This window comes from Scaptodrosophila lebanonensis, unplaced genomic scaffold (genome assembly GCF_003285725.1).
Source record: "Scaptodrosophila lebanonensis strain 11010-0011.00,11010-0021.00 unplaced genomic scaffold, SlebRS2 tig00000024-arrow-pilon, whole genome shotgun sequence".
Taxonomy (NCBI): domain Eukaryota; kingdom Metazoa; phylum Arthropoda; class Insecta; order Diptera; family Drosophilidae; genus Scaptodrosophila; species Scaptodrosophila lebanonensis.
In genome coordinates this window covers 1,443,887-1,458,304 of record NW_022060538.1, presented here as the reverse complement: position 1 = coordinate 1,458,304, position 14,418 = coordinate 1,443,887, and the positions used below count along the sequence as shown (strand labels likewise).

Sequence of the window (14,418 nt, the reverse complement as noted above, 5' to 3'; positions counted from 1 at the left end):
TTTTTGATTTTCCCCCCACTTCCCCCTATGGGGATTTTTCCGATTTTCCATTCGTATAATTGCCTACATCTCGGAGACTATAAGACCTAAGAACACAAAATTTTAGTCCCTCATGTGAATACGCAGAAAATGTATATTTTGGAATTTCCCTCCCTCCCCCCTCTACCCCACAAATCGTAACTCCCGTAATTCTTGGAATTTCGAACTAAAATTTTGGAAATACCCCCAGTTAGTTATTATGTGTCCGTATGCCAAGTTTCACTATGATAGACCGATTTAACAAGAAGTTATAGCCATAAATATATTTGCTGCTGCAGCGCTGCTCAAGCGCTGCCCGCGGCTGTTGTTGATGTTGCTGTTTGGTTGACTGCGAAAATGCTTACACAGACACGAATAGATGCGCATAGGCATACATACACTCACACAGACGCAACTGCTATGTAAATGTGCAATTATAAACCCTTTACGTGAGTTCGAATACCGAGAGAGGTAAAATCGATCCAATTTTTTTTTTATTTTCTTAATTTTTTTTATTTTCTATAATTATTGTAAACATATGTACAGAGTATTTCAAAGTCGGGACACCCGACTTTAGCTTTTTTACTTGTTTTACCAATATTTGCGATTTCAATTCAACATTGCACATTAATTGCAAAAGGATTTTAGATTCGATATTAATCAAATGGAATAGACTTTGTAGAAACAGATGAAAATCAAGTGGAAAAGCTAAATGCGAGTATTTGAAAAACTCTGTACATATGTATGTGTAGAATAATTATAGAAAAATATTAAGAAAACTTAAAAACAAGAGAGAACGCTACAGTCGAGCAAGCCCGACAGTGTAATACCCTGTACCCAGGTAAACTTCCGTCACTGAGTTATATGCGCCCATAGCAGCAGCAAAAAGAGGAAGAAGAAGAGCGAACTTGTTGCTGCAGTTTGTGGGGGTTGTACTGGGGAGAATTTGTTTTGCTAATAACTTTTCTTAGAATTGACCGAATTGAATAAAATTGTATACAACAGTAGACAATTATATATTAATTATGTGTGCAAAGTTTGGTTTAGGTAGCATTTGAAATGTGGACGCTATTGACGAAATTCTGTAGCGGGGGAAGGGGGGGAAAATTCCAAAAAATAAAATAAACTCGTCCATTCTCCTTTCTCCCTGGAGAATCTGGATGCCAACTTTGGTTATTCTAGCTTTTATAGTTTCTGAGATCCTTGCGTTCATCCAGACGGACGGACAGACGGACGGACATGTCTAGATCAATTTCTCTCGTCATGCTGATTCAGAATATATATACTTTATGGGGTCGGAGATGCTTCCTTCTGCATGTTACATACTTTGCACAAACCTAATATACCCTTTTTACCCTACGGGTACAGGGTATAAAAACACGAATTGCGGGGGAGTGGGGGGGGGGGGGGTGTATCAGAAAAAATAAACAAACTCGATCTGCCTAGGGCTTATAGGAACCTTGATACCAATTTTGGTTATCCTAGCTCTTGTACTTACTGAGATCCTTGCGCTCATACAGACAGACGGACATGGCTATATCGACTCGTCTTCCCATCCTGATCAAGAATATATATACTTTGTGGGGTCTGCCACGCCTCCTTTTGTGTGTTACATACATGCGCACAAAACTAGTATAGCCTTTCACCCTTTGGGTACAGGCTATAAAAATAGACAATGGAAAGGAAATCAATAATTTGCAACTCATATAAAAATCTGTTCAACGTAGCTGAAACATACATCATTGTTATAATTCGAAAAATCAAGTACTGTTTCCGAAAGACTCTTTTAATTAATTACTTCTTTTCAAACATACTAGAGTACACTAAAGCTCTACCCGATTGTATTTAGAAGTCACGTTGAGCCTGTTTTTTAACTATTTGATCAAATATATCAACTAGCAACTGATTCTTTTATACAAATTAAATAAAGTTCTTAGCTTACCCATTCGAGTATTCGATTGCTATAGAATACCAGTCCCATCAAAAGAACAGCTCAAATGAAACTTTAAATTTTCGTAGTGAATGTAAATCGGCGAACTGACAAATTTGCATAGCCTGACAGCATTTAATACGGGGCTAAAGATGTAAAGTATAGAAAAAATTACATTGGGTTATGTGTGCGAGTGCAGAAAGCGGAAGAAGATAAGCCCAGGTCCATGTTTTTTCAGAGCGGTCAAAGGCAAATACAAGGATCTGTAACAGGCTTAGGCAATGAGGGAGTCGCCTACACAATGTCTCTGTGGTCAACTGATCCAACTATATAACACGCATACGTATGCGAATTGTTGGGCAGACGCAGAAAAAGTTCATGCTTGCGGAAATTCGTTTTTATTTATTTAAAGCAACAACAGAAAATTTGTTTTTCTTTCGTTTGGCGGCAAAACTTTTGCAGCACCGCAAATAAAAAAAGGGGGGAATCGAAAGGGGAGCGCAATCTATGGCCTCATAGTATATTTACATATGTACATAGATTACATATGTTTCATGCCTTGTTTGTTTCGGCTGCTGACATGCAATGCCATGTCGTGTCCTTTCTCCATATTTTTGTTTGCTACTCCTTTGCTATTTGTTCTCGCTGTTTTATACATTTTGGGCCGCTCACGTTCGTCCATACAGCGACGAAAAGGAAAACGAATTTTATTTCAATAAAGTTAATATTGTTTATGCAAATCGAATGTTTCACTTTTATGCAAAATAACTTTCATTTTATTACTTTAATGTGCTCTCGCTTTTGCTGTTCGTCCTTGCGTCGTCGTCGTTGCATAAAATGTTATTGAATTTCCGACTCGTATTGGATTTGTGGCTTTAGGCGGTCGTCTAACGATTTTAGGACTCAAATCAAATTGAATTTTCAAATTTTGAAGTAGATTATATTAGAGAAACAAATTGCTTACCACAAGTAAGCATAATGAGTTGAAAGGGAATCAATTATTTCGAGTGTAATTACAAATGCCCGCATGCTGCTAAGTGCCTGAAAATGCGAACATATAATTTCAGCTTCCAATGGATATTAAGCTTAAGTACATAAGTGATTCAATTAAACGCCATTGAATGCAATTTTGCGAATTTAAATCTGATATTATGTTGCTATTGTAATGTTCAAAATGTTTCGCAAATGAGATTACATTACATTACATTACATACATTACATACGTTCGACATATAAGTGGAGTTGTTGTTTAGGGCTATAAAATGTTTTCTTGTGCTTCTAAAGTTCTCAGTGTTTATACAATCAGCATGCTTAGAACGAATGCCTCTCTTCATACATACTTACCAAAAAAGTCTGATTGGATGAATTGCCTGATATATGCTTTAGAGCTGAACAAAAAGGAAGCGAAGTTTTGAGGCTATCAATTCTAGCAACAGCATTTAATTAATTGACACAGTCCAAGTATATTACCATAAAATCAAATCCAAAACAAATAGGATACACACCCAATAAAAACCCTACACATTTAACATTCCAAACACGTAACGCAGTCAGAAAGAAACCTTCAAGCCAATTAACCAAGTTTATTTATTAATTACTGACAATATTTTACACTTCCTTATTAAGTGCAACCTTTATTTAAATACCAAATTCATAAAGAAATATTTTTGCTAATGCCAATTAATGCCCGTCCATCGATACGTACGATGAATGGGAGTTCATTATACAAGTAACTTATTGCTAGATTTGAAACCGAATGCGTCCGTCCCTTTTTGTGCTCGTAGCATAAATGTAAACTTTTGTACATGCTTACAATATAAATTTATCAATTAATTAATCTTAATGTAAATGTTCGTAGTTAGTTTCCCGCTCTCTTTCTCTCACTCTCCTTGAAATGTTAGACACATTTCGTTGGAATATGTTTTTTTCGACAAATAATTATTAATTAAGCTAATCCCATAATCGCAGATAAATTCAGATTTTATACCTTTTGAATGAATTCCAATATATATTGCCACAACAACAATAAACACAACAGCAACAACAAATCGAATCACTTAACCGTCATCACGTCCATGTACAAATCCAAAATGAATGTTTTCAAAATTGAACACACCAATCAACCAAACTCCACCACAACCACAAACCAATACATAACCAACAACAACAACCACAAGAACAAGAGCAACAACAATATGTTTTTGTACCCAGCAAGCGTCAATTTTGTGTGTTGAACTTATGTCCACCCCCCGACTACGACTTCCTTCCTCCTCCACTGACTAATTGCAGGCAGCCCTCGCGAGTCAGGCAACAATCGCGTCGATGAATCCCAACTGATATTGCGCATACATCGTGGACGACCTTGCGGCACGCCACAACGCACTCCGCTCTCCGTACACTCCATGTCCTCGACGCTGAGCGTCAATAGCAACGGCGGAGGCGGTGGAGGCGGCGGTGTTGGTGCTGGTGGTGCCAATGAGGATCCCCTGCAGCTGACTGGCTGCCAGTCCATGGGCACGCCAAAGCGTGCCACTTCAATGCGCGTGAACCGTCAACGCCACGAAAAGGTAGCCATCAAGGTGTCCTTCCCCTCGTCGGAGAATGTGCTGGAAACAAAGGCCACCTCAACACCGCCTCACTCGCCGCACTATGCCGTCATCAGTAGCAGCGGGGCCGGCAAGGCCGGCTCCCTCTCTAATGGTCGCCGGGCCTCCTTCAAGTCCAGTCTCTTTGAAATAGGAGAAACTACCTTCAATCTGGATGGGGCTGCCACACAGAACGCAACTGATTTGGAGGCTGGCGGCGCTCATCTCTCATCATCATCGCAATCATCAGCTAAGAAGCGTGCTGGCAAGCGGAGCGCCAAATTTCAAGTCAAGCGCTTTCGCATGGAGACGAAAGCGGCCAAGACGTTGGCCATCATAGTGGGCGGCTTCATCGTCTGCTGGCTGCCCTTTTTCACCATGTATCTAATTCGCGCTTTTTGCGACCATTGCATACAGCCCACAGTCTTCTCGGTGCTCTTCTGGCTGGGCTATTGCAATTCAGCCATCAATCCGGTTATATATGCGCTCTTCTCCCATGAATTTCGCATCGCCTTCAAGCGCATCGTCTGTCGCTGCGTCTGCACGCGCAGCGGATTCCGTGCCTCCGAGAATTTCCAGATGATCGCCGCCCGGGCACTCATGGCGCCCGCCACGTTCCACAAGACCATTTCGGGCTGCTCGGATGATGGGGATGGCGTCGATTTTAGTTGACTAATAGGCAGCTACGAGTCGAGTCCTTTGCAGCGCACATCCTCGCTGCAGGACAACGAGGGCGGTAGTGACAGCGGTCATGGCAACAGCGATGGCAGCACGCGACGTCTAAGACGTGGTGGCTTTTGCAAGGGGCGCGTGCTCTAAAGCCAATAGCAACAGCAACAACAACAACAACAATAAATTGATTGACATTACGCAATGCATTTCCCGCTTTTGTACTTTTGTAAGCTATGTTGTACCTCCATGTACTCGTGTATCTATTGTACAGTAGTCGGCATTAGTATTACCTCGATGGCTCGTTAAACTGAACTTCCGTGAAATGTCGTTGCAACTTGACTGACAAGCTACATAACTATTTATGTATCGAGCTTTTAAAGATAATCCGTATGTGTTAGCTGTAAATTTTGTGCATAAAACAATGAGTTAACTATCAATCCCTAGAAGTGCTTTTTCTGAAAGCAATAATCAGTTGAATTATGCTGTGGAAATATTTTCTTGCCAATCTTATTTACCAATTGGTTATTGTACAAATTGTATATCTCAAAAGGTCATATATGTTTCTTAGATTTTTTTCTTTTGATGACATATTTCCACGTTTTGAAGCCTACCAATTTCTGGTAGTTACTAAACTATTACAGCTAAATATAAGCCGATTAGCCATCATCTTACGCAATCAAATATTCTCTTTGAATCACCGCTCACAAAAAGCACCGTTGATTTAGTCAAATAGTTGTGAATGCAATGACATTAGTAAATGGAAATATTTTAATATAGTAGTTGTAACGAATCGAATCTGAAATGCAAGGCTACGCATCTGACACTTGGTTTAGAAATCATCGGCCATGATGCAACCTCCTCAAGCTTCATTCCAATTATGTTCCGATAGTTAAACAAACTATGCTTATACTTAGTTCACACATTCTTACTTTAAACAACTTAAAACTAAAGTTATAAGAGTTTAAGCGTTTAAAGCTGTTAAAATGTTAACAAACATTCATATAAATTAGTTGAGTGCAACATTTTACATTATTTTATTGTCTAGTGCGCCAAGGACTAAATCAGACTCTTTTGCACTTTGTAAAATTGTGAAAGCACTTAAAACTCGGGAATGTCAGAACACTGATGCCGACTAATGTATTCTGTTAGCTATGCCTAGAACGTAAGCGAAGGCAATGGTTTCTTGGTTTCTACGCAGACCTACTCAGTCAGTAATCGCATTGAACGATGACGTTGGAACTCAATGGCAATAATTTTCATGTATTTACTTAGGAAATAAGTGCATTAGCATTAAACGAGATGTTGAACAAAACAAAAATGTTTAAGTTTAAACAGATGTACTATGCGTGAAGCGTTAAAGAGTAACTAAAATAAAACATACTTACATGTATGCGTGTACTTACAACTACAAGAACTACCTATAACTTCGAGATACTTAGCTATATACGTGTTTGTTGTCTACCCATCCTTACTTACTAAGCGCCATTCTTTATGTTGTCATCATCGGCCTATGCCACAGTTATTATAATATACAGATAAATATGTATCTAAGTTATAGCCAATATTAAAGATAAGTCATGTGCATTTTAAATAAAAGAAGCATATAAAAAGTATGTATATGCACAAGAACCATAAACCGAAAAGAAAACCAACAGTGGCCGACAAAAAGGTAATTTATAATAACAGAATCCAAACTGACTCGGCAGCTACACCAAGGTAACAGTTTGTTTGGTCATTGACCGTGGCCAAGACAAACATATAACCAGTCAATCGTTTTGTCTCTCAGGCAGACCCAATAAAGTAACAACTTGCAAACTCTTTAAGCATGTCCGTTAGCGAGGGTGGTCTGACTATTTTTTCCATTTGCCATTAGAGTTCGAAAACTATTCATTTTAGTTCTCCAGCAATGCTGTTTCTTTAGTTATTATAATAACTAATAATTAGTTATTAAAAATAGGAGCGGCAAATAGAATACGTCAATATAGTAGTATCAGGAGTTAAAACAGGCAATCGCAATAGTTGTTTGATTTTAATAAGGGTTTTGTACTGACAAATCTAGCCATTCTCTCAGAAAAGTGTACCGGTTCTTTCTACTACCTTCTTTTATTATAGCTGCCCACCAGCTCTTTCAGAACACATTACAACGATTTCTTAGAATTGTGAAGTTATCGCACCACCCTCGCCGTCCTTAGGCACACCTCAGCTATGTTATGTGACGAAACACCGACTACAAACAATTGCCACTAACCCAAGGTATCGGCATTCCAGACGCGCCTTACACGTTACTTTGTCACCGCAGGCCGGTGCTTGGTCCGCTCCACTCCGGTCCAGTCCGGTCCAGTCCGGTACGGTACATTGGACGGAAAAACAATTTCTTTGATGGCTTGAACATTCCCGTTGGGCTATTTATCAAAGCAAAAGCCAAAGCATTTGACCAACCGGCCGGCATACGTTTGCACACATAGGAAAGATATTGAATTCCCCACTCAGGCGTTGAAAGGCAATACACAAACAAATATTCATGTGCTACCAAGTTCATGAGTTCATCCGTGTGCATGGATGAGTATGTATGCGTTTGTCTGCGTATCGAACAGAGAGGGCGGTTCCTTGCCTACCGTCTGCACTCAATTGAAAGGACGCCGCTTTAAATTGCTTCGCCCTTTAAAATAATATCTGTGGCTAAGCGGCACTCATACGCCCTGTTGCCGGAGAGCAAAACTAACTGTGCCCACGACAGCAAAGCTCAGGGCTCCACTATTAATAATTCAGTGGCACAACGACAGTAACAGCAACAACATTGCATTATTGTGCTGATTATTCATTACATGTGCCCGTCGCGCTTGCCGCTGTCGAGTAATGAAAATTTATATAGCTGTTAAACGTGCGTATGAGTAATAAATGCAGAGGAAGCAAGGCCTAGCCAGCATATGTGTGCGTGTGTGTGTGTGTGTGTAAATTATGCAAATGGATGTGAGCACATATGTGTGTGTATGTGTTAATGAAATAAAGTTCACTTTGAAAGCAACATAAAGACATGACAGTTGGCAAGCTCATGTATTTGAAAGTTGAGAGCTAAAGACAGAGTACAGTGATATATTTTTCCAATCTAAGAAGGAAAAACGTGAAATATAGTTTGTTCAAAATTAAGGGTATGATAAAAGATAAAGGCCCATTTAAATGTATTAACCTAAATAAATAAAAACATTGTGAAATATATTTACAAATGTTACAGTTTGACATTTAGTTCCCATATCAAGCCAAGTAACGTAATCTGGAAATTTTTAAGTATTATTATATGCTATTATTATATGTATATGTATATATAGAAAAGTATAATCAGTTCTCTGAATTGAAGTTGTTTTGAATTTGTATTTATTCAAGGTCAGAAACCCAACCAATCTAGGAAAGCATGTTTTGGGTGATCCATTCAAGCAGGGACCTCTATGCTCTCTAGTAATCAGCTAGCATTAAGTCAGCCTTATTTTTCAAGACATTTCACTTTAACATACGTGTAAGCCAACTTTTTTGCATCGGAGACTGTCGAACTATCACATTGTCGGTTTTAGGGAAGGCAAAGATGGCAAAGTTAAGTGCTTGTCGCGTTTATGCGAAAACATTTGCATAATTACGCGTTTAATTTACTAAAGTGCAGGCTGGCAGCGCGCCAAGGCAAAATAAGAGAAAAGAAAGGAACAAAGCCAGCTGGCAACTATGTGGCAAGCATGTGCAACGAGGCGTATGAGTGATATTCAATATGCGTGAGCGTGTATGTGAGTGAAAGAGTGAGAAAGGGATATAGGCACATTTCTTTAAGTGCAGAGCCACTGAAACTTGTTGAACACAATCACATCTATAAAAGTACAGAGCACTAATTCAATAAACGTTTCTTGACCACAGGTTCGAAGGGCATCGGCTCGCGCTTCGAGGAGCAACGTCTTACATTACGCATACATCGTGGACGTGGCTGCCCGCAACACGACTCAATGCATAGTAATGGTAGCACGCAGAGCACTACGACCACCCTGGGAACGCCTTCGCCCGAGCGGCTTTCGAAATACGCTACGAGACGTCTGCATCATCATGACAAGATTAAGATATCTGTGTCATATCCCTCTACCGAAAACATCAACGAGTTGAGCCAGCAGGATACCCACGATCGTCGACCCTCAAACAATGCGCTGTTTGCCGTGCACTACAACAATGCGAATGGACGGGAGAGTACCGAATCGCACTTATATAGGCAGCAGCATCATGCTGACAGCAGCTGCTACCTGCAGGTAAGCAAGGCATTGCCCGATCTGGCGCGTCGACAGTCCAACACCAGCGAGAGTGGCGCGCATGCGCAACAGCATCGGCCGGCCAATAAAAAGATGGGTCGTCGCAATATAAAGGCACAGGTGAAGCGCTTCCGCATGGAGACCAAGGCAGCCAAAACGCTGGCCATCATTGTGGGCATGTTTATCTTCTGCTGGTGCCCCTTCTTCACCATGTACATCATACGCCCATTCTGTCAGGACTGCATAGATCCGCTGCTCTTCTCCGTGCTCTTCTGGCTGGGCTATTGCAATTCAGCCGTGAATCCCATGATATATGCTCTCTTCTCGAAGGACTTCCGCTTTGCATTCAAGCGCATCATTTGCCGTTGCTTCTGCTCCCGACAGAGCGTCTCGCTGAAGAGCTCCAGACGCGGCTCGGATATGTCGGCCATAAAGATAAGAGCGCGCACGCCTAGTATTACACCCAGTGCGGCGGCTCACTCGTTTGGTGATGAGAGCGAACTACATCACTCGGAAATGAGCACCGATCCCAGATGACGCTCATTTGGGCCCAGTTCGAGTTCGCAGAGCAGCTTGGGCGGGGTACGGAAAACGAGTCTGAAGGTACCGGTATACGAAATTTGCCATCCGCTGGTCATGGAAACGCCCTCATATTCCTATGTGGATGCGGGCAGTGATGGGACGCCAATTTCGGCTTCTATTGGCAGCAACGGAAATGGGAGTGGTGCCAAAAGAACGCAATTGTAGCCGCGGGAGATTGTGGCACTGCGTGCCCTTCATCCGCCACCTTCTGGCATGGGTTTGACCCAAAGACAGTATACGAGAACGCCACGCACGGTGCGCATTGAGTATAGCGATGCAAAGGTCTGATCGCCTGATTAAGCTTATTGTTAGTTAATTTATAGGTAGCTGGAATAATGAATCCGTTTTTAGAGTGCGCGCAACTTTGACGAATTGGCAACAACGAGGTCTGGTATACAAATACCAATGCAAAGCTTATAAATACCAAACAGAAAGAAGTGCTATTAAGTGCTTTAAAGTAACTAACTTCACTCTTTGACTGCTATTTCATGCTTATGTTATATTGTTCATATGTATATTAAGACAAGAATCTTATCTTGAATAACTATACTTTTTAAAGGTGAACTCAAACTGACAAACTCTCCTACTACGAGTATTTCGATTATTGTCTTAGAAAAAATAACAAATAAGCTTTTTTCAACCACTATTAAGTTGAAGGTGCATCTTATTTAATCTCTGTATATAATCAAATATAAAACAAAAGCATCTTTAACTTGTAACTCATAAGCTTAGTATCTAGATAGGCACAATCCATGCATCCTCTCCAAAGTCTTACCCATGGAAGGGAATATCCTATACATGTTCTTCCTGTCCTCCAGCTGATTTACACGAGAAATTCCTAATTAGCTTAAGCTTTAAACATATTTTTCCATTCGTTAGTCATAACCTTTTGAATCTTAGAGATAACAGAGTTTTATGATTAACGACGCTATTGGTAATTTACAGGAAACATTTTGGCAAGTGTTTTAATATAAATCTGATTCTGGAGATAATATAGTAAATCACCTTATCTGTTATACTCGTAAAAAAATTCTTTTTAAGGACAATGTTTTTGATCTCTAGAAGTTGGGCCAACCTTATTAATAAGTTGAGCCAAATAGTATATCCTCGTATTCCCTCCTGCCTTGTGAAATGGCAATTTGCGCTGTTGCGCCATTCTAAGAGCGGAATTAGTGAACAGCTCACATTGCACACGTTGCGTATATATATATATATATATATATATATATATATATATATATATATATATATATATATATATATATATATATATATATATATATATATATATATAAAGGTGCAATGTGCATCTTAACGTTAATCTAATCAATAAGTGTTCGTTTTTTATTTAATTGCTGAAATGTAACATTTTTGTATATAGTATCTGAGAGTTGTACCTTCGAAGTTTCAAATATTTACGAAAATGTTAAAGAAAAACTTTGGAAACGAGTTCCAAAATATTGAAAATAATGTGTACTCACTACAAAATATTAAAACTTTGTGTATTTGTTAATAGTTTAACGACAAACTATTCTTAAGAATTTTTTCTGAGATATATCTGTGTCATATATACCTATATTAATTATAACAATATAACTAAATATAAATATATTTATATATACAGACCCTAAATGTACGATTCTCATATTATATATTGTATGTATAAATATTTTGCGCGCAGTACGACTCCAAATAAACAAATTTAAAGTTACAAATAAAGCAATAAGGACTTTATCTAACACTGCATAGCTGCAGGCGATGGCAGACAACATCATCAACACAGACAGCGAGCTTTAATGAACACAAAGTTCCAAAAGGCAGCTCTAAATAAAAAGCTGCACAAAAGGTAATAGCAAAAAAAAAACAAAACAAAAATGGCTTTGGCAAAATGCCGCGACTTAAGTAACAAAGGCAAAATTAAAAGCAGAAAATTCTTGCCACTTCCTGCCCTTTGCTTCCAACTCAATTAGGCTAACAGCGCGCTAGCAAAGTTGAGCCAAGCGCCGCCAGCCAACAACTGGCAAGTGGCAAGGAGTCGCGTCCATTGCATATTGTGTTGCACTGACGCAGCTTTTCTTTTGGACTGTGTTGAAGAATATCAGCTAATTAAATGAGTTTTGGTCATTAAAAGAGATGCCTAATTTATGCGCGCCGACAGCCCAAGGCTCAGGACTGCAAATTTCAATTAAAGCACATTTTTCCAATGCGGCGATAAAAATTTATATCACTTTGAATCGGATGGCTCCTTCTGCACCAATAGGCAGGCAACACAAAACGAAAGTGTCAATATGTATGTATATGTATACATTAATAGAAGCATACAAACACAACTAACATCTGAACTTTCCATCTAATTTATTCGCTGTGCGACTAACTAACTTGGGTCATGTCAGCCCACGTGAAAACCAATTTATTTGCCTCAGTTTCGCCTTCCCGTTTCAGATACAGCCACAGCTACAAAGTGTTTTATTTGATGGAAATCAATTGATAAAACGCATTAACTTGCCTCTGAAGTTTCTACAACAACACCACGGAAGCTACAATGTACGCCATATTTAACTATCGTCCATAAAAAAGACTGGGTAGGGCCAGCTAAGGGCTGCGCAACAGCCCAGATAACATCGATTGTTCATTTAAGTTTGACTCGCGCAATCGTTGACTACATACAGGTCCACTCAGTGCTAAGGAACACACCTAACAGAAAAGCATTAACTTTGCTCTTCCTAAATGAAATTACAATTTATAAAATGTTAATAGAAATGCATTAATATTTAAGAGACAATAATAGTACGAACTATGTAGATAAAAAGAAAAAAAAATTTGATAATCCAATACAAGAAAATACGAAAACCTATTTATTCTCATATGTATTGATTTTGCGGTGTTAGGGAACACGAAATCTTTACAGAATGCCATTGTTAAATACAATTGAAACAAAATAAGAGAATAAGAATTATTTAAGAATTAATCTGAATTCTTCATATATGAGATTCACTGTTCATTACAAGCATGCGATTTAGCAGTCGTGGGGCAAAGTTGCGCTTTGTTTATCACCGGGTCACCCAGTCCCACTGGATGTTGGCTTACACAAGTTACAAAAAAGTTTCGTAAGCCGCCCCAATCAGACACTTGTTTAGATTAAGAGCATCTTAAATTCTCCGATTTAATTAATCAAATTGAGTTCAATATTTTATGCGCACGCAAACATTCAGCAAAGTAAACTGAAGTTTTGAAGTGGCTGTTGAATGAACTTTTTGTAAGCATTTTCGAGTTGAATTCTCTACTTTAATTAAACAATTTACAATTGCCATACAAGAGGCAGAACTTTTGTGCAGTACAAGAACTAGGTTAATGCTCACCAAGCCAAGTACTTTTCAATTTGAAGGGCGCACTTTGTGTGCAGGTTAGGTTGGTACAAAACTTTTTAATGAATTATGTATGTATGACGAATTTACATAAATACCGCAAACAGTTAACAACACGCGCCCAGCTCGAATGATACAATAACAACACAATCTGGGCTAAAAGCATAAATTAAAAAACTTTTGATGCAATTCTACTATATTTTGTCAACCTACCTGAAACAAATACAATAATTCAAGAATTAGTTGACCAAATGTTTAGCTAAAAGCAATTTGCATTGCAAACCAGTTGCAGTTGTAGGCTCCCATGCTCGAGGATGCATGAGCATTACAATCTAGATATACGAAGAATGGGTGATTTGTTCGGTGAAGTAATAATCTTAGTATTGAAGCCCTTTTTTGTTTTTATACTCTCTTTGTACATGAAATGTACAAGAGTATATTCGGTTTGCGAGAGCTGAAAAATATAAACAATCGCAATATGAGTATAGTAACCTATTAGCATTACCAATTCGATCAAAAGTGGAGTTTTGACTTAACTGAATTACCATTAAGAGGTAGAGACACCAAACTTTGCACAAAGATGCCTTATGTGTGTACGCTGTGCAAGTTTGTTTTATTTTTATACCCTGTACCCGTAGGGTAACAAGAGAGAACGCTACAGTCGAGCAAGCCCGACAGTGTAATACCCTGTACCCAGGTAAACTTCCGTCACTGAGTTATATGCGCCCATAGCAGCAGCAAAAAGAGGAAGAAGAAGAGCGAACTGGCTGCTGCAGTTTGGGGGGTTGTACTGGCGAGGATTTGTTTTGCTAATAACTTTTCTTAGAACTGACCGAATTGAATAAAATTTTATACAACAGTAGACAATTATATATAAATTATGTGTGCAATGTTTGGTTTAGGTAGCATTTGAAATGTGGACGCTATTGACGAAATTCTGTAGCGGGGGAAGGGGGGGGAAATTAAAAAAAAAAACATAAACTCGTCCT

The 14,418-nt window shown here is 39.1% G+C and overlaps 1 protein-coding gene across 1 annotated transcript in view; it reads left to right on the top strand.

Annotated features, from left to right (window-relative positions):
* Nucleotides 1-5,600, top strand: part of LOC115620188 (octopamine receptor Oamb) — a 54,374-nt gene extending 48,774 nt beyond the window's left edge. The window contains exon 6 of the mRNA XM_030513318.1: nt 4,238-5,600. Coding sequence (XP_030369178.1) covers nt 4,238-5,205 — 968 coding nt within the window. The 3' untranslated portion in view covers nt 5,206-5,600. The remainder of the gene's footprint in view (nt 1-4,237) is intronic.
* Nucleotides 5,601-14,418: the final 8,818 nt, after the last annotated feature.